The 27146-nt window shown below is 57.0% G+C and overlaps 1 protein-coding gene across 1 annotated transcript; it reads left to right on the top strand.

Annotated features, from left to right (window-relative positions):
• Positions 1-54: 54 nt before the first annotated feature.
• On the top strand, positions 55-26442 carry SLC9A1 (solute carrier family 9 member A1). Its single transcript, XM_053964685.1, has 12 exons — positions 55-394; positions 18017-18477; positions 19980-20230; positions 20703-20920; positions 21360-21562; positions 21782-21871; positions 22233-22303; positions 22716-22889; positions 23009-23123; positions 23563-23664; positions 23971-24043; positions 24712-26442. Exons 1-12 carry the CDS (start codon positions 67-69, stop codon positions 25032-25034), a joined length of 2409 nt encoding a protein of 802 aa, XP_053820660.1. The 5' UTR covers positions 55-66; the 3' UTR covers positions 25035-26442.
• Positions 26443-27146: the final 704 nt, after the last annotated feature.

The following is a 27146-nucleotide window of genomic DNA, read 5'->3' as shown; positions in this document are numbered from 1 at the left end:
GCTCCAGCCCTCGCGGCCGCGGCGGCCCCGCCGCCCCCCGCCCGCCCGCGCCCCTCGCCTGCCGCCATGGGCGCCGCGGCCCTGCGCGCCCTGCCCTGGGCGCTGCTGCTGCTGGGGCCGCTGCTGCCCGGGCAGGTCCTGCAGGCCAACCCCATGCTCACCTCCGAGGGCCAGCCCGCGCCGCTGCCCGGCGGCGACGTGCCGGGCTTCACCCCCGCGCCCCCCGCCGCCCCCGAGGAGATCCACCCGCTCAAGGAGCAGCCGGCCAACGGCTCGGGAGAGGGGCACACCAAGCCCCGCAAAGCCTTCCCGGTCATCGGCATCGATTACACGCACGTCCGCATCCCCTTCGAGATCTCCCTCTGGATCCTCCTGGCCTGCCTCATGAAGCTGGGTAGGTGGGCGGCGTTGTGAGGGGAGTCCGTGGGAGAGGGCCTGGGAAGGGGCCGCCGGTGGCCTGGAGAAGGAGGGACCCCCGGAGCAGCACAGAGCGGGATGCCCCGGGCAAATGGGACAGACACCCACAGTCATCACAAAGAGTGACCCTCGTGAGCATCTGCCACAAGGGACACGCCGAGCATCCGGGGGTGGGACCCCCTGGGCAAGCCAGGGCAGGACCCCCCAGCTGGGTGGGACAGACACCCCCAGTCACCGCAAGGAGTGAGTGACTCCTGTGAACATCTCACAGAGGGATCCTTTCGAGCATCCTAGGGAGAGACCCCTCTGAACATTCCAGGGTGGGACCACCCCAAACATCCCAGGGCAAAATCTGCACACCTGCGAGCCTCCCAGGCTGGCTGGGCCGGGGTGGGCACTGCTCTCCCCACGACCTTGGGTCTCTGTCCTGGGCCTGGTGGACAGCGGCATCCCAGTCCCTCTGCTCCCACAGACTTCTCATCTCCGTGCCTGGAGATGCTCCTGACCCCTGCTTGGACCAGGTTTGCTTTCCTCCCTTTGACACTCAGGGCGGAAGCACCCAGTTTGCTCACTTCCTCTCTAAACCACAGATGCTTTTTGTAACCTTGGAGAAGTCACTCAAAAACCTCCCGGTGCTTCAGCCTCCCCTTCCTCCCCCTCCACAGCAAACCAGGGTGGGTTTGCCTCTGCTGCAAAGCATCCTGAGATTCCCGCATTAAAGAGAGCGGCTCAGGACTAGAAAAGTCACCCGCTGGGATGACCCACTCTGGAAAGCATCACTCTGCCAGGGCTGGGGTTGTTGACAAAGTGTTTTCCAAACTTCTGCAGCTGGATCAATACCAGCCGAATTAGCCCAAACCTGTGACATGATGTAACCTGCTGTGCTGTCCCCAGCCTCTGGCAGTGCAGAGGTTGAGCTGGCCCCAGTCCCATCCCTGGTAATAAAGCCAGGGGGACAGATGAAATGTTTGCTTTGGAGCAGGTGAGGTGAGGAGGGATGGGAGCTCTGCACTCCTTCATTTTGCTCCTCAGTTACCATCACTGGTTTAATAAATGGGGCGCTCCAGCTTGCTGAGGGAAATCTTGCTTTGGGAGCTTTTAAAAGCTGGTTCCTGTTGTAAACCATGCCCTGTTCTGGTCTGGAGGGGTCTGAGAGACCCCCAGGAGTTCAGATAGTTCCTGCTCAGCTACTCCTCAAAATATCCCATCCCCTTCCCAGCCCGCTGCGAGTGTGCGTAGGCAGGTGCAGCCCCATTTCCACAATCCTCCTGAGTGCTTTATTTACGTGGAGGCAGAGGAGTGAGAACACCTCAGACCTGGAGGCTTGTCTGGGAGACAAGCAGTCAGGACAGGGTGGAACCAGGTGGGAATCATGGGGTTTCTGCCTTCCTGGCATTTCCCAAAATGACCTCGGGCCCGTTCAGCTGGAAGGTGCCTCTCCCTAGGGAACGCAAATCTCCTTTTGTAGGGCTCCGCTGTTGCACTGCGCCCTCAGCGCTGCTCGGAGAGCAGTGATGAAATCAGGAGTATCTGTGCGGAAGCTGGAGGAGAAAGGAGGGGCCAATGGCCTGCGGCCCTGCTGGGGTGCGCGGGGAAACTGCTGGCAAACACCCGAGTGGGCAGCGGCTCGGGGGGATGGACGGACGTGGTGGGGACACCCACCAGACTCTCCGTCACTGGTGCTGTGGGAAGCTGCTCCTGCCGCCCTTGCCTGCAGTCAGGGCTCGTTTGTGCTGCAGAAAAAGTTGTGGCTGCCGACTGTCAGGTGTTTGATGCTACACATACTATGCAAGACTGCGTGTTTTAAGGGGTGTATTTTAGGAGAGGCTGCCCTGCAAGTTTGGCAAAGGTCTTTGGAGGTGGCAGGTGCTCTGCAGAGCTCCGGAGATGTTGATTATGCCAAAATCCACACCTTAGCTTACCTACAGCAGTGACAGGGCCTTGACAGCAGGGCAGTCCTGGGACACCCTTTTCCTTGGCCTCCTTTCCAGCGTTTTGAGTTTCTTGTCTGTGCTGCCTTGGCAGGTAGTTCCCAAGTTGCAGGTACAGCTCCCTGTGCTCGTGAGCAGCAAAAAACATCTCACTGCTCTATGTCCATATCCCAGCCCCATCTATCCCCCCCTGGACCATGGGGCGTTGTTCAGCAGCAGAAAAACAGGCTTTTTTCCACAAAGGGATAGCTCTTACACAGTTGGGCACTGCTGGCAGCACAACCTGGAATGGCAGGATGAGGCTCACACAGCTCCAGGCTCCCTAAACCAGACAGGGTCTGCAGCATCCCATTTCCAGGACGAGGAGAAGGGGACTGATAAATGGAACGGGAGTTGCAGTGCTTCCTCTTTCTCCCCACACTGTCAGTGTGCATTTATTGATGCATCAGGGTGATCCTGAGGGGACCAACATCTTCTTTTTCCAAGAACAGCAATTCCTGCGGTGCGGGCTGTGCATGATAGCTCGGCACCTCCTGCCTGCCTCTCCCCAGCTCCACAGGCCTCCTTGCTGGGCTGAAGCTGGTGACTGAGACACAGGTTGCTACAAAACTGAGTCTTCAACCCTGTGAGTCATTTCAGGGTGTCACCCTGGGGTAGTGCAGGGTGACCATGTTGAGGAGCTCAGAAATACAGGGCTCTGCTCCAGGCCAGGAGATGCAACCTGACCTTGTTCCTGTTGCTCAGTTTCCCCCTGTTGCTCTTGATGCTTTATACAGCTCTTCAGACTTAAATGCAGCCTCCCGTTGTCCCATCCAGGGGATTTGTCCTTTCTCCAGCAGCTCTCACTGTGAGTTTGTTTGGGGGATCAAAGGTGTGAGTTGAGCCCTTCCCCTCTTGCTGCAGATTTTGTAAAATGCCTCAGAGATGTTGGTTTCTGGAGGATTCCTCACCTGACAGGGTGCAGAGGGATGTGTCTGCCCAGTATGTCCTGCAGGCATGGGCTGTTCCTGCTTTGTTAATCCCCATGGAGAAGGGGAAGCTGGTGCTGGCTGCTTTACTTAATACTCACATGATATTTTAAGGCTGTGTAGAGGAAGAGTGAGGGGCAGCTACAGCTATATGCAGATCATGTCTGGTGGTGGCCTGACTTTGCCAGGAGAAGCCTTTGCAGCTGCAAGTTGCAACCAGACATTGTCTCAACCTGTTGTGTTGTTGCAGAAGGTCAGATCTTCACAAAACACCCCAGTCAGGAGCTCTCTGTACCCTTCTCCAAGGTTTTGCTGGGGTATCCTAAGGGTTCCCTCACACTGTGCCCAGGGAGTGGTTGGGAAGCTGAGGGATTTCCCAGCAGGAGAACCTGGTTTCCTCACGCTGACGGCTGACCTTTCAGCTCACGTGGCTCCCAGAGATGTTTAGTTTGACTGTAAATACGTCCTCATTTCAGGGGAAAGGGAAGGAGTGAGTCAGGAATGTAAATAACAGATTGTGGTCAGCAGTGCCTTTGCTGGCTGTGCTCAGCAGGCAGAGCTTTGTGGTGAGCACCAGCTCTTACCAACCTTGGGGAAGAGCTGGGGCTACCTGCATCTCCAAAGCCTATGCTGGCCCTTCCTTCTAAAGCCAGAAAGCAGAGAGTCATACTCCATTAGCCACCTTCCACTGAGGCATGCCCTGTTGTCTGTCTGCACCAAATGGCTTCCCAGCCTCCCTGGAGCATCCTGGCCATTCCACCACCAGCTCAAGGAGATTGCAGGGTGTGGTGGCTTCACCTTGACTAGAAAGTAACCTAAAATTTATGTTTTGAGTCCAAGGTTTGAAAGTTGGGTTGTGCCTTTCCTTCTTTTGTCTGGGAGTCCCTCTCCCCCAGATGGAGAGAGTCTTCATACCAGGGCCTGTCCTAACAGGACAGGGGGAAGTGGTTCTGTGAAGGCAGGTTTAGATTAGATATGAGAAAGAAATAACAGACTCAGAAGGCACTAAGGCCCTGGCACAGCTTGCCCAGAGAAGCTGTGGCTGCCCCATCCCTGGAAGTGTCCAAGACCAGGTTGGACGGGGCTTGGAGCAACCTGGGAGAGTGGAAGGTGTCCCTGCCCAGGGTGGGGGGTGAGGAGCTGGATGGGCTTTAAGGTCCCTTCCAACCTAAACCATTCCATGATTCTGTGACTTGTGGTGCCCACCAAGCTGCTCCATCACTTCCCTCCTCTGCAGGAGAAACTGGGATGGAAAAATCCTCATGGCTCAAGATAAAGGTGGTTTAATAAAGAAAAAGCAAAGGTCACGTGCGAAAACAAAGGGAAACAAAAGATTTATTCTCTACTTCCCATCAGCAGATGATGTCCAGCCACTTCCTGGGAAGTACCTTCAGGAACATAGTGGCTGCTCCAGAAAGCAAATGTCCTAATTGGAACTGCCCACCCTCTCTTCCTCTTTACTCATTGCTTTGTGTGGTGTGGAATATCCCTTTGGTCAGTTTGGGACAGTCCCAGCAGTGTCCCCTCCCAGACTGCTGCCCACCCCCAGCTCCTGGTGAGAGGTGAGTGTGGGGGCAGCTGTGATGCTGTGAGCAGCAGCCAGAGCACAGGGTGTTACCAACCCCCTTCCAGCCACCACAGAGGCTCTGCACTCTGAGGGCTGCTGTGGGGCAGATGAGCTCCAGCTCAAACAGACCCAGGGCGTGGGGACATCACTCCCTGTGTCCCCACACCAGTGACAGTGCTGGGGGTCCCCATGAGGCAGCGCTTGCAGCTGAGCTCCTTTGCTCGCCGTGTGCCAGACACTGCTCACTGCCTTTGGAGCCTGTGGCTGTCACTGAGTCACTGCTCTGTCTCTCCTTCCCCCTTGGCAGCACTGCTGTCTGGGGTGTTCCTTGCCCCTCCAGACCGAGTGACGGCTGCCAGCGCCAGCCTGGCACTCGCGGAACTGTCCCCACCGTGTCCCTGTTGGGCTGGTGTAAAACGAGCTGGGGACGGAGCCTTTGCTCAGCGAGCAGAGCCCAGAGCTGTGCCGGGGCGGGTTATGTGGGGACACGCTGGTGCCTTGGGGAGTTTTGGTATCACATCTCAGCCTGCCGTGCCAGCGCAGCGCCAGTGCTTGGTGATACTGCTTTGGAGAGTACCAGTGGTCCCCCAGCACTGCTGCACCTGCAGAGGAGCAAGATTAGGGAAGCTCTCGAGGCCTGTGAGCTGGTGATAGGAGCTGGGAGAAGAAGGGCAGAACCTGATGGGTGCAGGTGGGGTTGTGGAGTCCCACAGAGGCTCAGGGCATGGGGGGTGGCTTCTGCGCCTGGAGGAGACAAGACAATTTCAAAATTGCGAGAGAAACGTTTGTAGAACGTTTGGTGGCTGCTGGCTGACAGTGAGCTTTGGGTGCTAAAACTCTTGGGTGCTAAAACACTTGGGTGCTAAAACACTTGGGTGCTTTTCAAATGTTTTTATCAGCCCACATCCCTGCTCTGAAATCGTGGCTTTTGGAGGGGCCACTCCGAGGTCTTACAGAGCCCTGCAAGTTGAGGAACTTGAGGATTCCTGTGGGCGAGGGTTGATAAGCAGGGTAGGAAACCTGCTGTGGTGGTGGCACTGAATGGAAGAGCTGGATCTTGAGACCAGACACAGCAGAAACACCCCAGAGCAAAGCCACTGGCGTGGGGACGCCTCTGCCAGCGCCACCTGCAAGGGTGGGAATGGCACAGCAAAGAAACATTCCCAGAAGTGCTTTGTTGGTGATACGTGTGTCTGACGTGCAGGATGAGCGTGCTGGGGTTATCTCTGTGGCCCTTCTGCCACCCAGGTGTGACTTCCCTGGGCACCAAGATGGCCGTGCTGGGCCAGCTTTGCTGGGATGGCCATCTGCAGAGCCGGGCAGGGGGAAGGGGCTGTTCCTGCTGGATCCAGCACTGGCTGAGGTGGGTTCCTCACTGGGCCAGAGGGAAATGTTTGTCTCGTTCCTGGCAGGAATGTTTGTCTTACAACCTGGCTTATCACTGCTGGCTGCAGACACGGTGGTGGTGAGAGCTCGGAGATCGCCCCAGTGTCCCCACTTGTCCCAGGGAGCTGTTCAGAGGAGCTGGGCCTTGGGGAGTGACTGTTCAGAAAGGATTTTGAAGTGCTGCTGCAGCTGGTGTCACAGAAGTGTAAATTGTCAGGATAATGAATTTAAACAGTCTCTTCCAATGCAGACTTGTTGCATTCCCATTTCCTTATTGGGAATGACCTAAACACATGCTCTGGCTCCCTTTTCCCCTGCTTTGCCATCTCAGAAAGAACAGCCACAGCATTTATTTTTTCCTCCCTGATCTGCCCATTGCTGGTGTCTGAGCTAAAAAACATCCAAACTGTTCCCTCCATGGATCTGAGAAAACCATTAGTTTAATTATGGTTGGAAGAGTGAAAGATCCCTGCTGTGAAATACAGGATGGTGATGGAGTGGGAAAAGCAGAACAGGTCTGTAATCACAGCCATTCCTCCCTGGTGAGCCCTAATGTCCATTAAGGCAGGATTACACTCTGTTGCAGCCTTGGCTTTGCTCCCTGCAGGGACCCTGTTGCCTGTGGCAGCTTCTGGACCTCAAGGCCCTCAGGAACCAAAGCTTTTGTTGCATCCCATTTATCAACAAAGGCTTGGAGACCTGATGCTGGGGTCAGGGATGGGCTGGCTTCCCACACAGGCTGCGGGTGGAATTTGGGATGTGGGTGTTGCAAGTGCTGTGGCAGCCAGAGCCCAGACTGGTGCTGGCCTGGCTTTCAGGGAGATGCTGTGGAATTGTTCCTCCCCTGAGACCTGCAGGTGACCTGGGATGGTTTGTGGGGGAACAGCAGAACGTGTCAATATTTGGCCTGTTTGGTTTACATCCTTTCTCCCAAATTGCCCAATCACCCAACCACAGTTTGCCCATGATCCCCAGAGATGCTGGAGTTCCCTTGGGAATTAGTGGGGTAGAGGACAAGTCTTTTGTCTGCAATTAATGTAGCTAAGTAGTCTCCTTTGGGGTTTGAGAGTTACACATGGGAGAAGGGAAAACCAGGTGGTGGTGGAGGGCAGAGGGTTGTTCTTGGGGTGACAACAATCCTGTGGCACAGAGGGACTGCAGTCCCTCTTGTGCAGAAGAGACACAGATATCTCCCTAGCACTTGTACAAACCAGATGCTCATTAGGCTTGCAAATAAATACTTCTGTAACACAGAACACAGTCCTTCCCCTTTTCCCTCCTGCAAGCCCTGGTTTTGGCTGTAGGTGCAGAGGTGGTGGGGGCTCTGAGCCTGTCCCAGGATCATGCAGGGCTTGGTCCTTTGGTCCTTTGTAGAACATCATTGGAGCTGTGGCAATAATGGGGATGAATTACTGCAGCTGCCTTGTAAACATTTGGTTTCTCTTTTTTTTTTTTTTTTTTCCTTCTGATTTGGGTCCCCAAGGCCTAATTTGTTCAAATAAAACCCGAAATCCACATGGAATACTCTGTGAAAACACAGCCTTGCTGAGTGGAGCTGGAGCTGGGTTACACCTCATCCCCTCCCATCTTCACTGGACTGCCTGAGTCAGTAGCAGCTTTTTCTCACCTTTTGGGGCTCAAAACTGCCAGCGTAGGTTTGATGCAAACCTCAGTGTTCTGAGATTAGGGCCAGACAGCTTCCAAGGGAGCAGCAGAGGAGCAGGGGATGGTTTGAGTTGAACCAATATTGGTGGTTGATCCTCTCACTCCAGTGAGGTCCCAGCATCTGTTCCCCATGGTGTTGGATATCTCACGGACTGCTCTGATTTTACAATGTCTTCCAATTGTGTGTTAAATCTTGTCGTGTTCTGTTCTTTGGCTCATTTCTAGGGCCGCAGAACTCAGGTGTTTCTGCTTGGGAAGGAAGAAACCAAATTAAAAGCTCAGCAGACGGGCGTGCACACACTCGTTGCTGCCTGTTTGTTGGAAAAGGCAAGATCCAAGGCTGAGCTTTGCTTGGAGTGGAGCAGTGAGAATGAATCTGGTGGTGTGTCACCTCTGGTGGTAAAAAATCTGCTATTACATCACCCCACGTCTCTTGGGGTTCCTTCCCAGAACCTGCCTGCGAAAGAAGGGCACGACTAAGGCTCATTTGAAGCTGGGGTGGTGTTTTGAGTGGAAAGTTGAAGAATGCAAAGTACTTTTTTAGTCAGAAGAGAACTAACCCATTTTCTTGGGTTGCCCAGGAGTGACTCACAAACATCTCAGCATCCGAGGTCTTTGTCTCCAGAAAGTTGCAATACAATCGACCTCCAGGGACAGCACTTAAATCCCACTTAACAGAGGGTGCTGCTACGGAAATAATTCCCTCTCTTGTGCAAGACACACACTTGCAGAGCAGACACCCCGTGGCAGCAGTTTATTTCCAGTGCCTGGAATTATTCTGCATTTTGGAGTCACAACATGCTAAATCTTAATCACGGATTTGGAGAGAAGGCAGCTTCCCACCCCACTGCTGGAGATTTAACAGCAGACACACCAGGGGCACAGATTTAAGCACACACAGGCCTTTAAAGAGAAGAGCTGGTGTTTCCAGCCCTGTTAGTGCCTCAGTTTCCCTTGGGAACGCTTTTCCCACAGCAGCCTTGGTCCCTGGGGGTGAGTTTGCAAGGAACAGCTCCTCTCCTGTCTCAGCTGCTGCGTGGAGGGAGAGCAGCTGCTCCAGGACCTGGGCTGGGTGTGAGAAGCATCGTGGCTGGGGATGGTGCTGGAAGGCAGCAATGGTGTCTCTGTGTGCTGGGGAAGAGGTGACAGTGGCTGGGTGCTTGTGCTGGCTCCGGACGCACTGCTGGCATGTGCTGAGAGTGGTGTCACTTTGTCTGGGCTTGCAAAGCCTGGTAGTAATCAGTGCTAATTGCAATTACCTCCTCCCTGCTGTCCGAGTGGAGACCAACAGGTTATTTCCTGAAAAGCTTTTGTTTGTCTTTCCTGCCCGTGTTCCGGGTAGGAAATCTGCCCTTCCTGGGAAGGGCGATTGGCATCGCTCTGCCTGGGGAGTTTGTCTGTGGTCACCTCAGGCTGGCTCAGGTTTAACTCTCCCCAAGGCTTTGAGGGTCAGCAGGAACTGGGAATTAAATGCTGTGTCCTGCGGTCGAGGGTAAGGAGCTGGGAGAGCAACTGGAGCCTTATTTTGGGTGACCAGGCACTTTGCATCACCTTGAGTCCCTTCTGCTCCAGAGCATCCATCTGCATCCAACAGTGTGAAGGCTCCCTTTGCACCACGCAGATGTTAACTGGGAGGATTCTATTCCAGAAATCCCCTGGCACTGACCCCTCTAACCCAGCTATTCATGGCATCCAGCGCCTTGTAGCAGCTGAAGGAATCTGGAAAGAGCATGGCTGGTGAGAGTGAGTTATGTTTAACTCCCTGTCCCTTTCCCTGGAGCTAAAGAAGTTTTTCTAGACCTTAAACCTCTTCAAAATGTGCAACTCCAGCTGCTGATATAAACCTGGATGAGGATGCTGTTGCCCTATAGAGAACTCACTTTTCCAGGGTAAATGGGCCGTGCCAGGAAGATCCCAGCCTTGCAGGCCTGGCTGTGAGCTGCGCCCATCCAGAGCTGGTGGGGAAAAGTCAAAATGAGTCTTGAAACAACTGCAGCAGAAATCTGGGTGGTAGTTTGTCCCGTGTGCCTCCGTGCCCAGCTTCTCCTGGGTGAATGCCATGGGTTGGTAAAGATTTGCGGTCCCGCCCTAGAAAGCTGTGTGAAGCCTGCCCAGAGGCTCCGAACAGGTTTGGTGATTGCAGACTGTGGGTTGGGAGCGGCTCTGGAACATGCCCGTTAGAGGAATGCAGTCAGCAGGATCGGGGTTACCGGAGCACCAAACCCTTGACTGGTGTCCCAAAGCTCAGCAGGAAGGGTGGGTTTGGCATCTTGTCATGGGGCAGCTCTAGACCTGGAGAGAGGTGGAGGAGAGCTGCTCCATGCACAGCTGTGCACAGCTGGGGCTGGAAGAGGACTTTTCGAGATGTGGTGGCACCAAGCCTTGGAGTCTCCCAAGCCATCGCTGCTCATTGGTTCTGTGTTTTCCTCCCTACTTGGAATACTGCAGCCATGGGGTGACAGTCCAAGGGCCCTGGGTCTCTCAGTCTTTAATGGCAATTAGGTCTTTCTTAATATGTGCTTTTCTTGCAGAGTGTCCTTGCCTTCCCTTCTGGTGTGAAGGAGAAGCGTTATCTAAACACAGGACTGGAAACTGGGAGCTTCTGGGTTCTCATGCCAGCTCTCACACCATTCACTTGGGGACTCGGCAAGTCCATTTAATGTCTTTTGTCTCTCATTTCCTTTTTACAGCTGGGAGGAAATTAATACCAGCTCTGTAAAAGACTCCCAATTGATCTGTTAATTTCTTGTGAGTGCTTCAAGATAAAACCAGGGTACGTGCTCTTGCTGCTCTCAAAAAAAAATGTGTTCAAGTGTTTGTGCTAAAGGCCTCTGTCCATGGATTGTTCTCAGAGCATGTTGTGGTTGTGTGTGGGCACCTTCCCCTCTGGGGAGGCTGCTGCTCCAGGTCTTCCCAGTCCTTCCCAGAGTCAGGGCAATGAGGTTTAACTGGGAGAGATGGCTGGCAGTTCTTTGGCTGCAGGCTGAGCAGTGTGTGCTCTGTGAGGAATGCCGGGTGTTGGATCACACCAGAGGCTCACCAGGCTTCTCAGAGCTGTCCCACGGTGTTTGGAAAGAGGGGTGCAGCAAATCAAGGAGCAGCCACCCATCCCTGTGCTGGGGGAAAGAGTGGGTGCTGAGCCTGGATCAGGGCCAGGGAGGAGATGTCCGTGCTATCGTCGATTCCCTGTGTAAACAGCTCATTTCTGAGTGTACACAGTGGGTTCTGGCAGGGGGGCCGCCCATCCTGGCAGGCTGAAATCCAGGGTGCCTGCGGATGATTCAGAGCTGGGATTGCTGCGTCCTCTCCCGCTCTGCAGCACTGCAGCGCTGCCACGGGGTCCCAGCGCACCTGCAGCACTCACACACTGTACCCTGCACCCCTCCAGGAGTGTGCTGGTGTAGGAACACAGGATTTGCCTTCGCAGAGACAGTGTGCTGCTCCTGGAGGGGGTCGGGGCAGTGGGGAGCTGGGCTCATCTGCATGCAGCTCATGGCTCTGACTGCTGCAGGATGCAGGGACGCCTCTGGTCCTGTTCCCCAGGCTGCTCAGCTTTTTGGGGACCTTTCTGCATCTCCAGGTCCAGCCCGACATGGGAAGGACAAGCTCATGGTAGTGCCATCATCATCCTTGGGATGAATTTCTCTGCTGGTGCCCATGGCTGGGAGGGGGCTGCATCACCAGGGTTTGCAGTTTGGCACTCCCTGCATCCTTCTGGACCGTGGCAGTGCCTGCTGTGGCTGGCCTGGGCTCAGAGGCACATTGCTGCATGATGTTGTTGCAGGCACTGAGGTACCAGAAGAGACTTTGTCCTTGCACTCAGTCGCCAGAAGAAGCTTTGCCCTTGCCCTGCTGTTGCTGTCTGTGCCAGGGCTCAGCTGCTTTTCCTGTCCCCAGGTGTGTCATGCCAGTGGCTGGTGCTGGGTGGGAAGGAGCTGTACCCCCCCTCCCCTGCTCACCCTCCTCTCTCCGTGCCCTGCCCCAAACAGCTGCTTTGACAGCACACCAGACCCCATCCCATTATCACCATTAGCAGCTGCAATGCATGAAATGGCTCTAAAGAGCTGCTCTCCAACAGGCTCCATGCACAGAACAACCTAGGCTTCTCCCCCAGACCATCTCTTAACTGTCCTTGGCACCTGGACCTTGCAGAGAGACATACCAGCATTGCTCCTGCTGGTGCCCTGGCATCCATCCCCTCTGTGCCTGGAGCATGGGAAGCTCTCAGCATCCTTCCAAGGAGAGAGGCTCTGGCTGCAGCTTATTCTGTGTTTATCCTGCCCTGGGGTGCAGGCTTTGCTCCCCAGAGGCCTCTAGGGAACAGTGAGATTTGGGAAAGGCAAGTGCACTGCTGCTCCCTCCAGCTGCCTCAGATGAGGTGTCTGCACTTGTCTCCTTTTCCATCAGAGAATTTATTCAGGGCCTGCCAGTGGGAATTTCCTGGGAGCTGCTGCTGCAGGAGGACAGTGAAGCTGTCAGACATCACAGCCCTGCTGCACCTGCCCGCCAGCCCTTCTCAGTGATCTCACAGTGATGCAGGGGAGCATCTGTTGTTTCTCAGGGATGAAGGGCTCTTGCCTGGGGCTGCACTAGCCAGGCCTCCTGCTTTGGCTGATGTGCCTGTACCTTGAGGCCTCGACCAAGCCATTTCTCACGAGTCTTCCTGTGTGGAGCCAGCTCAAGTTATGGGTTGTGGCTGCTTGGCTGAGCTGCAGCAAGGCTGGTACCTGGCAGAGTCTGCTTTTTGTCCTGTGGCTTTCAGGCTGGGAGTCACCCTAGGGCTGGCCTGATGCTATCAGCCCTGTTCTTATCTTCTGCAAAGCAGGCAGGGTCCGGCTGTCACCTTCCCACACACACCTGCCTCGCTGGGGGCTGGGGCTCTACCAGGCAGCCCTCGGGCTCCTATTGAAGGAGCTCCTTCCGTGTGCCCGGGGCTGTTTGCACTGGGTGGGAAAGAGGGGTAAAACCAGGGGCAGCTGGATGGCTGCAGGGTGGGGCCAAGCTGGGCGAGCAAGGTCTGTAGGCACAGGGGTGATAATGTCACAACAAGGGGAAATAAAACAGTCCCTTCCTCGTCTGGCAAGGGGTCCTAATGGCTATGGGCTGTGACAGCATGGCTTTTGGGGACGTTGTGTGCAATCCAGCTGGGCAGGGTCACAGCCAGGCTGTGCTGGGCACCTTGGGGTCCCACAGGGTTTCATCCCATCCCATGTGGAGGAAGCTGATCCTGACTCCTGAAAATGCCTGGAGGCTATGGAGCACTGCTGGATGCTGATGGTTTTTAACCAGTGCTGAGCACCAGCCTGGTTGCAGCCCCTGCCCACCCGAGTTTGGGGTTCAGTAGTGACCCCGAAATCAGGGCTGGATGTTTTGCTTTTCCCTTCTCTGTGTGCTGGCTTTGCACGCTGTGCCCATGGCGAGGTTTGGAGGGTGGCTCTGTGGCCCTCGTGTGGGATCTGCATTCACTCAGTGACTCACAAAAAGCAGCATAAATTAATTACCTTCCTGGTTCTTGGCTTTGCTTCGTAATTAGTGACAACAAAATAATGAGGCTTGAATGAAACATTTGTTTTGTTCTGGAGGAAATTGTTTTGCTTAGAAGCACTTTCTGTACCTGTGCCTTAACACAAAAAACAAGAAGTCAACTTCTCACCAGGAAATGGCATTTTGGGGTGGAAAATCAACGCTTTTCCGTTCTGGACATTGAAGCCACTGGGTGCTTAAAAGATTGCCCAAATCAACCCAAGCTGCTGAAACCAACTCAAAAATAGCTGCAGGGGAGCACTGGGGTGACCCAGACCTGCTTTAAAACTCTGCCTGCTCCCTGGTGAAACAGAAAAGGGTTTGGCAAAGCCCAAACTGCGTCATGGCCCCACATGTGCCCTCCCAGTGAGATGGCTGTGGGAATAAGCCAGCTTGGAGCTCTGTGGGGCTGGAATTTCAGGGCACATGGTGACGTTGGAGCTTGTGAGAGGCAATGAGTGTAATTTAAGTACAGTGGTTTTACCCCCTCTCCTGGCAGGGTGACACCAGCCGTGGCCTCACTCTATTTATAGGTGTAAATCACCAGCTATTTAATTCCTTTTGAGCAAGTTCAATTTTCATCCCCTTCCCTCGAGGCTTCCCCATTACATCTGGTGCAGCTCTCTCTGCTCTCCTTGTTCCCTGTCTTTGCAGGGAGCCGCTGGATCTGGCTCCATTTTCCAAGGGAGAAGCACAGCAGAGACATCCCAACATCCCTGATGGCCCTGCTGGAGGCCACAGCAATCAGCAGAGCCTGGCTGATCTTTGGCCAACTGCTGGTCAGGCGAGGGAACAGAGAAATCCACTGTGTTTTTTTTCTGAGGAAGGATAAATGGAAGAAGCTGCAGCCAAACTCTGGAGGACTGGGATGGATTTTCCCCTGGGAGCCAGTTGCGAAATGTTCTGTCACTGCCATCCTCGCAGGGCTTTAACCCTGCTGGGGTCTTACCCCCATCCTCGACCTGCCCAAAACACAGCGTGGGAAAGCCAGATCCCAGGGGTTTGGAGCTCTGCAGACCCTGGAGCCCAGCCCAGCCCTCCTTCCCTTCCCTCCCTGCTGCTCCTTCAACAGGAGAAAGAAGGGCATGCTGCTGAGTCATGGCTTCGTGGATCACTTGTCCCCAGGGCTGGTGACACATCTGTGATTTTGGGGCTCAGCCAGCAAAGTGTCAACGTGCTGGGGCTCTCCGTGGTGCCTGTGTCACACGGGAATGTGGGAAGGTGTGCACACCTGCCTGCATCCCTCACCTGGGATTGCTGCTGCCCCTCTGCAGGGCCCACCCGGCCCCTGCCAGCCTGGTGTCCTAAGGGGTTAAAGTGGCCCTCGGAGGGGCCCAGTGCTGTCAGAGACTCGTGTCTCTTCCAGCCCTGCTCTCTGCAGTGTCCTTCAGAAGGGCAGCCCTTCTGAGCATGCCTGCTCCCCCTCGTGCCTCCTTCCCAGACCCTGTGCCGCTCCCAGCCACCCTGCAGCCCAAACAGCAACCAGTCTGGGGTCCCCAGGGCTGCAGAGAGCATCACCCGGGGGGCTTCACTGCCCCCTTGCCCAGACTGACCCTTCATCTGCCACCTCCTTCTAGAACAGAATCCCTGGGGGTGGGAGAGCTCCTAACCCTGGTTAATAATTGAGTGATTCCTCTGAGTTTGCCTGCTGGAGCCTGCAGCTGCTCCAATAAACCTGGGCAGCCTGGGAGGACGGGGGGTTTGTGTAACCACTCTCCTTTCTCGTGCCTCCTCTTGGCTGACAGGATCATCCTGGAAGCATCCAGGCTCTCCGAGGCTGTGTCCCTGCGTGGGTGCTTGGGAATGTGGGCTGAAGCCTCAGGAGCATCCAGCTTAACCATGAAGGTGCTGGGCCCTTCCAGCCATGCCCTGTGCTCCCTTCCCTCCTCCCTCCCCATCCAGCAAATCCACTGACCCCAGAATAAACACCAGAAATGCTTAGAAGCTGCAGAACAAACTTTGTCAGAGCCAGCTCTCCTTGCCTGCAATCTCTTTCATTTGAAGGATGGGATCTAACCAGTCTGTGGTTAAAACTGGGATTCCTGTCCCTGGTTCTTTCTGCCCAACCCAAGGAACTGCTGTTCACCAGTGAGCGATCCCTGTGTGTGCTTTGCTGGGCACGTGGGAGCTGATGTAGGCAAGGAGCTGTTTTCATAGGAACTGTATCTCCTGGATTTCCTTGTCTGTTTTTGCTCAAGCTCCTGGGGTTCATGTTTAACTCAGCTGTGTCTCTTTTAATGGTTCTGGTGGTATTTGGTGCTGGTGAGAGGGAGCTGCTCCCATGGAGTTTGTTTTCCAAAAGAGGAAGCTTGGGTGACTGTGTGTGCCCTGTGCTGGGGATTTAGAGATCTGGGGTCACATTATTATTATTATTATTATTATTATTATTATTATTATTATTATCATAGTAATCATCTTTAAAGCCATTATCAAGGCTTGTTCCCCTTTCTGCTGCCCCTGCATGTGCCCGTGGCTGGGCATCCTCATCTCCCAGCATCCTGCCACAGCCTTCCTCATTTTCCAGGAGGGAAGTTCAGGCACAGGGCTGGGATAAAAGCAGCTCACCTTTGCCTGGCCTCATCCCCACAGTGAGGGCATTCCTTCCCATCAGTCACCCCCATCCCAAAGTGGGATGCTGGCTCCCACCAACAGACTGGCACCAATGAGCTCTGGAATGCTCTAAAAATACTGAGCAGAGCAAGCAGGGAGCAAAAAATGGCTGAGATTCAGTGAAATCAAAGGCATAATTAAAATGCAGCCCATGTAAGTGTATTTTTAGGGCCCTACAAAAAAGCTGTAAACCATTGAATTCCCATCAGCACACGAATGTTCCAGTTTAATGGAATCCTGGGGCCTGTGGGGAAGAAGTGAGAGATGCTTAATTGTCAGTGTTTGTGTTTTATTCATGATTGAACAGACTTAGCAAGCAAAAACTGATCTGCTGTTGGCTTCTCGCTGCTTGTGTGGCTTTAAGCCTTATTTGAGTCAGAAATTGCCCGGTGTGCTGGAAGGGTCGGTGGTTCCCAGGGTTTGCATGAGCTGTGCATGGAAAAGGGATTATCACCTCCCCTCCCATAGGGAGCTCCATGCCAGGGCTGCCTTGGGGTGCTCAGAGCTTGTGTGGGCTCCAGGGGATCCAAGGAAGAAGAAAAATCCCATGGGGGTAAATCAGGAGCCGCATCCGGGCTGGGAAGTTCCTGAATGCAGGTGCCTGGGTGCTGGGGGTGCCTTGGGACAGAGTTTGGATGTTCCCAGCTCCTCCTGCCTCCCCTCGAGCCTGCGGCCATCGAGCTGTTTGCTGGGGTTGGTGCTGCTGGGCAAAGCCAAGGCAGGAGCCAGACTCCTTCCAGCATCACTGCAGCACCAGGGACCCTCTGGAGCAGCTGGAATGGTTCCTGGAGTCTTGGGTGTGATGAATCCTCTGGGCTCGCCCATGCTGGAGCCTGTTCTGCAGCTCAGGTGAAATTTGGGGGCTAATCCTCCCCCCAGGGGCTGGGCTGGGGGCTGCTGGTCCTTAGGGAGGGCCTGTGGAAGTGAGGCCTTTTCCCGTGGGAGCTGGGGTGTCTCTGTGCAGGTGGAGGAGCGATGAGCCGGCCGTGGCACAGATGTGGCCCTGCGGGCTCGGGGGGATCTGGCTTGTTCTGGAGGGGATTTAATCTGTTGTGGAATTGCTGCAGATGGCACGGCCAGAAGGAGCGGAGGAACACGGCATGCCAAGGCAGGGTTCCTTATTTTAAACTGCTTCCCTTGCCAGGGAACAAATATGCCTCGCTTCAAAATAATAATTATAAAGCCTGGGAAGAGATCCAGGGAACCCAAAATCTTTCTGTGGGTGTTGGTGTGCTGGCAGATGCCCGGCTGGGGGTGTTTGGTGGGAATGTCATCCCAGCGGGTCAGGGCTGGCTCAGGCACCTGCATTTGGAGTTGTGCTGTGATTGGAAAAGGGGGAAATGTGTTCCCTGTTACCTTGCACCCCAAGGATGCATCCTGTCCCTGCTGCAACCAGCCATGTAAAACCTCCAGGAAGGAGAATTGCATCCTAAAATCCACCAAGCAGCCGCTCGCATCTACATCCCACAGTGCCTCATGCCAGGGATGCCTGGGGATGGGCACTGTGCCTGGCACACTGGGAATAGTGGCACTGGTGGGCAGGCTGCTGTCTGATGGGAGGGAAATGCCACTGCCTGCATGTACTCAGGATCAGTGCTGCAGTGGGAAGGGCTGGAGCCAGGGACTGTTCGTGTGGAGAGAGCTGCCTGTGCTGCAGGGCTGTCACTGGCCTGGGGTCCACAGAGAGACCCTGGGGTGTCCCAAGGGTGACTGTCACCTGCTGCTGGGACTCCCAGGGTTCTGGCCTGAGACCAGCAGTACTGGTTAAGTTGCAGTTTCCACTTGACAGAGCAGGGCAGGAGGGGAAACTGAGGCACACGAGGAGTGACAGGTCACGAGGAGTGCAAGGAGGGCTGGGAACTGGTCCGACTCTGGCAGGGGTGTCCCCCTGCAGACAGCATCCTCCATTCCTGTAGCCAATGTGTCTCCTCCTCTCTCCTTCTCTCCAGGCTTCCATGTGATCCCATCAGTGTCCAGCATCGTTCCCGAGAGCTGCCTGCTCATTGTGGTGGGCCTTCTGGTTGGGGGGCTCATCAAAGGGGTGGGTGAAAAGCCCCCCATCCTCAAGTCGGACATCTTCTTCCTCTTCCTCCTCCCCCCCATCATCCTGGATGCCGGCTACTTCCTGCCCCTGCGCCCGTTCACGGAGAACCTGGGCACCATCCTCATCTTTGCCGTGGTGGGCACGCTCTGGAATGCCTTTTTCCTGGGGGGGCTCATGTATGCCGTGTGCCAGCTGGGTGGGCCCGGCCTCAACCACATCGGCCTCCTGGCCAACCTGCTCTTCGGCAGCATCATCTCGGCCGTGGACCCGGTGGCTGTGCTGGCCGTCTTCGAGGAGATCCACATCAACGAGCTGCTGCACATCCTGGTCTTCGGGGAGTCCCTGCTCAACGACGCCGTCACCGTTGTGAGTGGCTCGGCCCGGGGAAGGGGGTTTGCTTCGGTGCAGGAGCATCTCAGGGTGGTGGCAGCTGTCAGGGCCATTCCAAGCTGCCAGGTGCCTCCTGGCAGCTCCACTTGGACCAAACCTTGTCCATGTGCAAAGCTAAAAATAGAGGCTTAAAACACTGCAGAGTTGGGTTGAGGTGAAGTCTTTCTCTTGGTGGGCCGGGGAGGCTGAGGGCATGTGCCCAGTCAGCCTCTTGGTGCCATGGGCTCTGGGAATCTGCTCTCCTGGCTGGAGTTGCTGTGCCTGTGCCTGTCCTGCCAGGGGAAGCATGAGGGGCTGACCCTGGGTCAGGCAGCACAGCCATGTAGCTGCTGCTCCCTCTGTCTCCTTTCATGTGGTCACCCTTGCTGTCCTCCAGCTCCCAGGAGGTGGGAGAGCAGCACATCAGCCATGGCAAAGGGGAGAACTGGAGGGGCTGAAGCCAGGCAAGCATCCCACCTGGATCACCCCTGAGCCCCACTCCAAGCAGCACAGCTTTGCAGGGACCTTTGGGAGGTGGGGCCAGGCCTGCTCCCTTTCCAAAGGACATCATTGTCCAGGTGCTGGCTTGGCCATCAGCATGGCCTTCTCCTCTCTGCAGAGCTGACCTCTAAACTGACTCCTAACGCACTGCTTTTTCCTGGCTCTTTTCCCATATCCCAGCTGTCCATTCCGGAGCTGGCTGCTCAGCCCCTGCTGACAAGGTTCCTAGTGACAAAGAACACTCTGTCCCACCACGGGGCTTTTTCCAGGCACTTCTCCCCCATTTTTCAGCTGAGGGGTGCCTGCAGGGTCTGTGTCCCCACTCTCATCCCTGGGGAATGCTTTTGTCTGCCCCTGCCCCAGGGCCTGGCCCCAGCAGGCAGGAGCTGGCCCCTCTCCCTGCCTGCAGGTGCTGCTATTCCTGCAGGATGCTCTAAATCCTGTTTCCCATCCTGACATGTGCTTTAACATCTCTGCAGTGTCTGGGGGTGGGAGAAGGCAGCACAGCCCAGAGTCTTTCCCTCAGGTTTCCCTCAGCTGCAGAAGCTGGCTCAAGGGTTTGGGTTCTTCTCTGGGCTGTGCAGGGCTCTTCTCTTCTATCTCCCTGCATCTGTCAGGAGCTCCCCAGCATGGATTTGTCCTGACCTGCTCATTGGGTAAACAGGAACAGCCTCTGGCTGGTGACCAAAGGCCCTCCTGGCACAGCTGGAGAGCAGAGTTGTCCCAGACACATCTTTGGTGGCACCGTGTCCCTGTGGGCACAGAGGACAGGGAGCCAGTCCCCTTGGCTCTGTGTCTGGCACAGCAAAGCACCAGCAGCTGGTTTTGAGTGAGCCTTGGTCAAGCACAGGACCCAGCTCAGGGTCACCAAGCAGTGACCCAGCTCAGCTCAGGTGTGCCACACTCCCAAGGGAGGTCCCTGGGTAGGTCTTCTCCGAGGTGAGGCTGTCCCTTACCAGAGGGACAGTTTGAACCCCGCTCTCATTTCTCCCTGCCAGGTCCTCTACCACCTCTTTGAGGAGTTTGCCAGCTTCGAGCAGGTGACCATCCTCGACATCATCCTCGGCTTCCTCAGCTTCTTCGTGGTGTCGCTGGGCGGGGTCTTGGTGGGCGTCATTTACGGGGTGATCGCTGCCTTCACGTCCCGCTTCACCTCGCACATCCGTGTCATCGAGCCCCTCTTCGTGTTCCTCTACAGCTACATGGCCTATCTGTCTGCCGAGCTCTTCCACCTGTCCGGCATCATGGCGTGAGTTGGCAATGGGGAGGAGGTGCCCTCCTGTCCCCAGGACCCCTGGGGGATTTATGGGGTGTAACCACAGTCTTCTGGCTGGCCCAGTGTGGTCAGTACATGCCCAGTGAGGCCCAGTGAGGCTGGGATATGCAAGGAGGCACAAAAGAGGAGTGAGTCTGGGGAGTTGTCCCACACATCCCGGGGTGCTGGCAGCCTGTTGTTGTTCTCCCGGGCACACAGGAGCAGGCAGGGCCGGCTGAGCGCTCAGGACACCATGGGTTTGTGCTCCAGTGCTCACTCCTGCCCTGCCAAGGGAAGAAGAAACCTCACGTTGCCTTCTCTGGAGGCCCTGAATATTTGCTGGTGGTTCACAAGGCCCATCCTGCCCTGGAGCTTGGTGTCACAACACAAAATGCTGCTGCAGGGCCAGGGCTTGAGGCTGTCCCCATGTCCCCATGGCTGCTGAGGGCCCCAACCTCACCCCCAGGCTCATCGCTGCTGGTGTGGTCATGCGGCCCTATGTGGAAGCCAACATCTCCCACAAGTCCCACACCACCATCAAGTATTTCCTCAAGATGTGGAGCAGTGTGAGCGAGACCCTCATCTTCATCTTCCTCGGTGTCTCCACCGTGGCTGGTCACCACTACTGGAACTGGACCTTCGTTATCAGCACGCTGTTCTTCTGCCTCATCGCCAGAGTGTTGGGTGAGTGTCAGTGTGGTGGCAAAGCCCTCGGGGTGGTAAAAGAATCATGGCATTTTTTGGGTTGGAAGGGACCTTAAAGCCCATCTCGTTCCAGCTGCCATGGGCAGGGACTCCTTCCCCCATACCAGGTTGCTCCAAGCCCTGTTCAACCTGGCCTTGAGCAGCCCTCTGGGCCATGATGGTTTGCCTTGGTGGGGAGGCTGGAGATGGCTGGGTGGCACTGCTCCACCGTGGGCATCACCCATGCTGGTGGTTGGTGCTGTGGGGAGATGGGGCTGAGGCCGTGGTTGTGCCAGACATGGGGTGGAAGCTGCTCAGGGATGTTGAGATGAGCAGACAACTCTTACCTTCACCCACAGCCCTGAGGGGCTACAGGGTGGGCTCTTGGGGACTGGAGGGGATCCTTGACCATTCACACAGGACTGTGCTGCTCCCCCAGGTGTCCTTGTCCTCACCTGGTTCATCAACAAGTTCCGAATTGTGAAGCTGACGCCGAAGGACCAGTTCATCATCGCCTACGGGGGCCTCCGGGGAGCCATCGCCTTCTCCCTCGGCTACCTCCTAGACTACAAACACTTCGGCATGAGGGACATGTTCCTCACAGCCATCATCACTGTCATCTTCTTCACTGTTTTCGTGCAGGTTGGTGGCACTCAGGCTGTGCTTTCAGAGGGAAAAGGGGCTCTTCATGTCCGTGTGGAGACCGGGGAGCCCATCCCCAGCCTCCATCCCTGACCCCGTCACTGTCCCACGTCCCCAAAATGCTGCACAGTGACACTGACAGCGGTTTGGCTTTGCTGAGCCCATCCCACTCCCACCGCTTGCCTCAGGCAGAGATGTAACCCCCCTCCCCCTCCCCAGGGCATGACCATCCGGCCCCTGGTGGATCTGCTGGCTGTGAAGAAGAAGCAGGAGACGAAGCGCTCCATCAACGAGGAGATCCACACGCAGGTAATGCGCTGCTCCGGCTGCCCCATGTGCTGCCTTAGCCCTCTGCTCTCTCTGCTTCTGCCACTCCACCTCTGTCACTGGGACCTGCCCCTAAACCAGAGCCCAAGGTAAGGGGGGGCAGAGCAAGGGCTCTCCCCTGTCTGTGTCGTCCGGTGCCCGCTCTGACCCAGACCCCCCAGTGCCTGTAGAGCCAAGCCTGGTTGTGTGGGTCCATCCTGCCCTCCCAAAGCCCATCCTGGACCCACAGCCCTGATTTTACACACCTTGAGTGCCCTCCCCATGTGTCACTGTGGGTGGCAGGGGAGGGAGAGGCTGAGCAAGAGCCCTCCGAGCTGCTCACACCTTGGACCATCTCTTCCAGTTCTTGGATCACCTTCTGACAGGGATCGAGGATATCTGTGGTCACTATGGGCATCACCACTGGAAGGACAAGTGAGTGGGGAGGTTTGGTGGCTGGGGAAGGGTTTCAGTCACCACCCAGAAGGTTTCACAGCTCTGTGCCAGGCTTTAACATCCACACGCAGACTCACTGTGGGGAATTATGGCCCTGGATTGGGAACAAGTGGGGCTGCAGGGCTGCACCCTTGCACCCACTCCATGGCAGGGTGGGAGCTGCCAGTGGGCAGTCCCTGCAGGAGCTCAGGACCATCCCTAGTGGGTACCAGCAGGTGCTGGGTGTTGTGGAGACATCCTGGCTTGGGAAGGATTCAGGGAAACCTGGCCTGAGCCATGCTGGTGGAACTGGACCCAGCACTGAGCCCAGCAGTGCTGTCCTGGGACTGGGGACTGGGGCAGGGCCAGGGCTGACCTGTGACTGCTCCTCCTCTCCCACGTTCCCGGGAAGGCTGAACCGCTTCAACAAGAAGTATGTGAAGAAGTGCCTGATCGCGGGGGAGCGCTCCAAGGAGCCCCAGCTCATCGCCTTCTACCACAAGATGGAGATGAAGCAGGCGATCGAGCTGGTGGAGAGCGGGGGCATCGGCAAGATCCCCTCTGCCGTCTCCACCGTCTCCATCCAGTGAGTTCCCTGCCTCCCGTGGCACCCTGAGTGCTCCCTGCTGGTGGCCACAGGGCAAGCAGCCCTTGGGTGCTGCGTGGCCATGGTGGTGTGGCTCTGAATCCTGTCTATCCGTGCAGGAACATCAACCCCCAGACCCTCCCTTTAGAGCGTGTCCTTCCAGCCCTGTCCAAGGACAAGGAGGAGGAGATCCGGAAAATCCTTCGCACGAACCTGCAGAAAACCAGGCAGAGGGTGAGGTGTCCCCTGGTGTGTCCCCTGTGTGTGTCCCCTTTGCCTCGCTGGCAGGGGCAGGGACACTGCTCCCCAGACGCCCTCAGCTGGGCCTTCACCCCTGCTGTCCCTGCCCTGCTGTGCCTTGTGCTCCTGGCCTGACTCTTCTTCCCCAGGAGGCTTTTCTTCTTGGCATGGTGCTGGGATAGTCTGAGGGGCAGGCTGATTTGGTCAGTGGCTGAACCCAGCCTTTAAACCCTCGTTGGGCCAGGGTGGGTCAGGATGGGTCAGGATCAGGCATCCCGTGGTGTCACACAAGGGATGAGCCACGAGCCTGCCTGGACCTGCTCTGCCCACTGGTGGCTGTTCATCCATCTCCAGGAAGAATGGGGCTGTGACCTTTCTTTCCCTCTCCGTGTGGGATTTTAACCCGTCTCCTTTTCTCGGGATCTCTTCCCAGCTGCGATCCTACAACCGGCACACGCTGGTGGCTGACCCCTACGAGGAAGCCTGGAACCAGATGCTCCTGCGGAGGCAGAAGGCCCGGCAGCTGGAACAGAAGGTGTTGGGGGAACACCAGGGCGGGAATGCTGCCAGGGCTGGGCAGGACAGGGGCCAGGGGGGCTTCCCAGCCTGGGTGGGCACAGGGAGGGGGCTGAGGTTCAAATGCCAGAGTGTGACCCCAAGCCTTGGGGGTCCTGTGATTGCCCCAGGCCCCAGGCTAGTCCCTGGAGCATGGCTGGGAGGATCTGTGCCCGTGTCCTCTGCGTTCCGCTGCCACTCCCTGCCCATCCCTGTGGCCAGTTCCCTGCCTGCCTTCCTCGCCTGCCCTGGCCATGCCGCTGACGGTGCCTTGCTCCCGTTGCAGATGAACAACTACCTGACGGTGCCAGCGCACAGGGTGGACTCGCCTACCATGTCCCGGGCTCGCATCGGCTCAGGTAGGTGGGAGGGAGCTGCACAAGGAGCGGCACTGCCGGCACCTGGAGCCCTTGGAGCTTGCGCTGTCCTGCACCTCCTCAGCTCCCTGTGGCTGCCAAGCCCCGACCGTCCCCATCCCACACCCATCTGGCCGAGCCCCAGAGGGTTGCTGTTCCGAGCAGAAGCACCCAGCTGGCTCCCCAGCACAATTCTCACTGGGAAGTCAGGTTGGGCAGTCCCTTCGGAGCTCGGCTCGCTCCATCCACGCAGCCATGTCTCTGTCCGTGCCCCTCCCAGCCCTCCTCAGGGGAGGGCATCAGGAGCACTTAGCCCCCAAACCTGTTGCCATTGGATTCCCACTTTGTCCATCGCACATTCGCTTTGGCACCCTCGGTTCCTCCTGTCCCGTCTGTCCCCTCCCGCTCCGGGGACAGGGTGTCGGGTGTCGGGGTGTGACGCGGCTGCGGAGACGGCGGTTCATCAGCAGAGGGCAGCTTCGCCCTTCCCGATGGAGCCGGGCTGCCGGCAGCTCCAGCTGGGGTGTGGGAATCGGGAAAAGGAATTACACAGCTGAATTGGAAATAAGCGAGACAGCCCAGGCACCCCAGCCCCAAACAAACATCTGGGGTGCATCACCGGGGGCCCCTGAGACCCCCCCTTCCCTGCCTGACCCCTCTGTGCCTCCCAGACCCGCTGGCCTACGAGCCCAAGGAGGACTCGGAGAACCTGCCCATCATCACTATCGACCCGGCCTCGCCACAGTCCCCCGAGTCCGTGGACCTGATGAGCGAGGAACCCAAGGGCTGCAGTGGCCTCCCACCCTCACCCGAGGAGGATGAGGAGGGGCTGGTGATGCGGGTGAAGGAGCCTTCCTCCCCAGGGACTGACGACGTCTTCACCCCGGGGACCAGTGACAGCCCCAGCAACCAGCGGATGCTGCGGTGCCTGAGCGACCCCGGCCCACGGCCGGAGCCCGAGGAGGGGGAGCCCTTCATCCCCAAGGGGCAATAGCTGCTGGCACAAAGCCTCCAAATCGTTTCTCTCTCTCTTCATTCATTCGTTCTTTGCTCTCCGTTTTGGTTTTTGGTTTCTTGTCACTACACACTGGGTTCAGGAAGGGGAGACTGTCCTCGATGGACTGGGATTGCCAGGACAGCTCTGCCCAACAAGCCCTGGGCTGGCCCCAGTGAGCAGGGAAGGAGCCCTGGGATGCCCTGGGCTCCTTGGGCTGCGTGGCCTGGGGGTGACGGACAATTTTCCGCCCAGGATTGGGATTTGCAGGTGCCTCACAGCCCCCACGGGGCTCTCCCAGAGGTGCCCACCCACTCAGGACCTGCGGCTGGCTCTGACCAGGGGGTCTCCACAGTCAGTCCCCATGACACAGCTTCCCCTCTCCCCTGTTGTGCTTTATTGCCCCCTGGCCTTGCTCCGGAGCGGAGAGATAGGACAGCAGGAGCTGTCAGCGGGGCTGGCACACACATGCTCCCCCTGCACCCTCCCAGGCACCTCGGGCTCCTGCCGCTGCTCCCCCACCTTGGCAACTTCCCTGTGGGACCGGCTGTGCCTGGGGTCCTCCCTCCTGGCCTCACATTTCATCACAGGTCTTTTCAAAGAAATATTCTAGAGCCATGCAGGGGGGAAGCTGGGACCCCCCTTGCTTTGAGCAGCCTCTCCATCCCTCCTGGAACTGCTGTCACTTGTCCCCATGGGCACCCTCCGCCAGCCTCGGCCCCTTGCCCTGTGCCAGCGCGGCAGCGGCTGCTCCTCAACCAAAGATGGGGCCCGGGGTGTGCCAGGGGGATTATTTGTCCCCCTGCAAGTGAGAGGAGCTGGGGGGAGCCGAGTGCCAGCTCCCCCAGCGTGGGGACACATTGGATACGGAAGGTTGGCACCAAGGGGACAACTGGGGGTGCTGGGAGTCCTGGAAGGACCCATCTTTCCCCAAGGCTTGTGAGGGATCACTGGGTGTTCTGGTGATTTGCAGCCCTCCCCAGGCTCAGGGGTGTCCTTTGTCTGTCACCTTGTCCCCCACGTGCCAACCAGCTCCTGCCATGTGCCACCTTTGCCATGGGTACCACGGGGTGCTCACCACCCCCTCCCCGGGGACCCCGACTGCTGTCCCCTCCCTGTGCCGTGCCTTGCCACGCTCTGCCCTGCTGCCTTGGTGGGCACCTGTCCCACATCCCACCCGCTCCACATCCCGCTGGGACGCCCAGATCTGGCGTCCGCGGGGCTCCGTCACCGGGGCGAGCGCCCACATCGCTGCCTGCGCCTGCCTGCTGCCCTGCTCTGTTTCCAGGAGGAAAAAAAGCAATGGAAATTCTCTTGTATAAAAAGGAAAAAAAAAAAACCAAACCCACATGTAAAGAGATTCTTGGTTTTTATCATAAGTATTCTAATAAATTAATGTTAATTTTTAGTGGGGGTTTTTCCAGCTGTTCGGACTCCTGCTGCTCCTGCCACATGGTCCCGGCTGTCTCAGAGGAACAAGGTGGCTGTGACGCTTCGTCCCCATCGCTGGGATGGAGGGTTTGCCTCTCACCCTCCTGCCTGACTCAGGGACAGCTGGAGCCCCCTCCAAGGGGGACATTTTAAGCCATTCCCAGCTTCGGCAAAGAGGCTCAACAGAGCCCGGGCTCCCAAATCCTGGAGCTGCGTGAGGTGTGAGGGTGTGTAGGGAGGGTCTCCCGGGGGAAGGTCCTTTTCCAGGGGCATGGCTCACCTGGCACAGCCCCGGGATGCCGGCCAGGTGTCCCAGCACGGGATCATTCCAGCCTCAGCAGGAGTCCCCGCCCAAGGGCCAGGGGTGTCCCGGGGCAGCCAGAGCCGCTCGCTCTGGGCGGTTGTGATGGGAATGCATTCCATGGCTGCAAACCTGAGCCGGGAGCCATGACTCAGCCTGCGGCCATCCCGCAGCGCGGCAGCGCTGGCTTGCTCACCTGCCCAAAATACCTGAACGCCGGGGTCCCCCTGGCCTGGGGCGGGACTCGGCTGGGTCACCCCACTGCAGGGGTGACCCGAGGGGTTCCTGGGCAGGATGAGGTGGCCAGAGATGTGGGGCAGGCGGTGCTATGAGGCCCATGGTGGTGCCAGTTTGGTGGGTGCCACCCTTGCATCCCACGC

The sequence above is a fragment of the Vidua chalybeata genome, chromosome 25, assembly GCF_026979565.1.
Source record: "Vidua chalybeata isolate OUT-0048 chromosome 25, bVidCha1 merged haplotype, whole genome shotgun sequence".
NCBI classification, from domain to species: domain Eukaryota; kingdom Metazoa; phylum Chordata; class Aves; order Passeriformes; family Viduidae; genus Vidua; species Vidua chalybeata.
Note: the sequence above shows the minus strand (reverse complement) of the source record. Positions and strands in the feature narration are given on the sequence as shown.

Bases quoted from the DNA above. Each gene is read 5' to 3' on its own strand.
- SLC9A1 (XM_053964685.1), top strand. From the start codon at position 67: ATGGGCGCCGCGGCCCTGCGCGCCCTGCCCTGGGCGCTGCTGCTGCTG. The intron at 21,563-21,781 runs GTTGGTGGCACT...CCCCCTCCCCAG, and splicing joins TCTTCACTGTTTTCGTGCAG to GGCATGACCATCCGGCCCCT. The intron at 21,872-22,232 runs GTAATGCGCTGC...CATCTCTTCCAG, and splicing joins ACGAGGAGATCCACACGCAG to TTCTTGGATCACCTTCTGAC.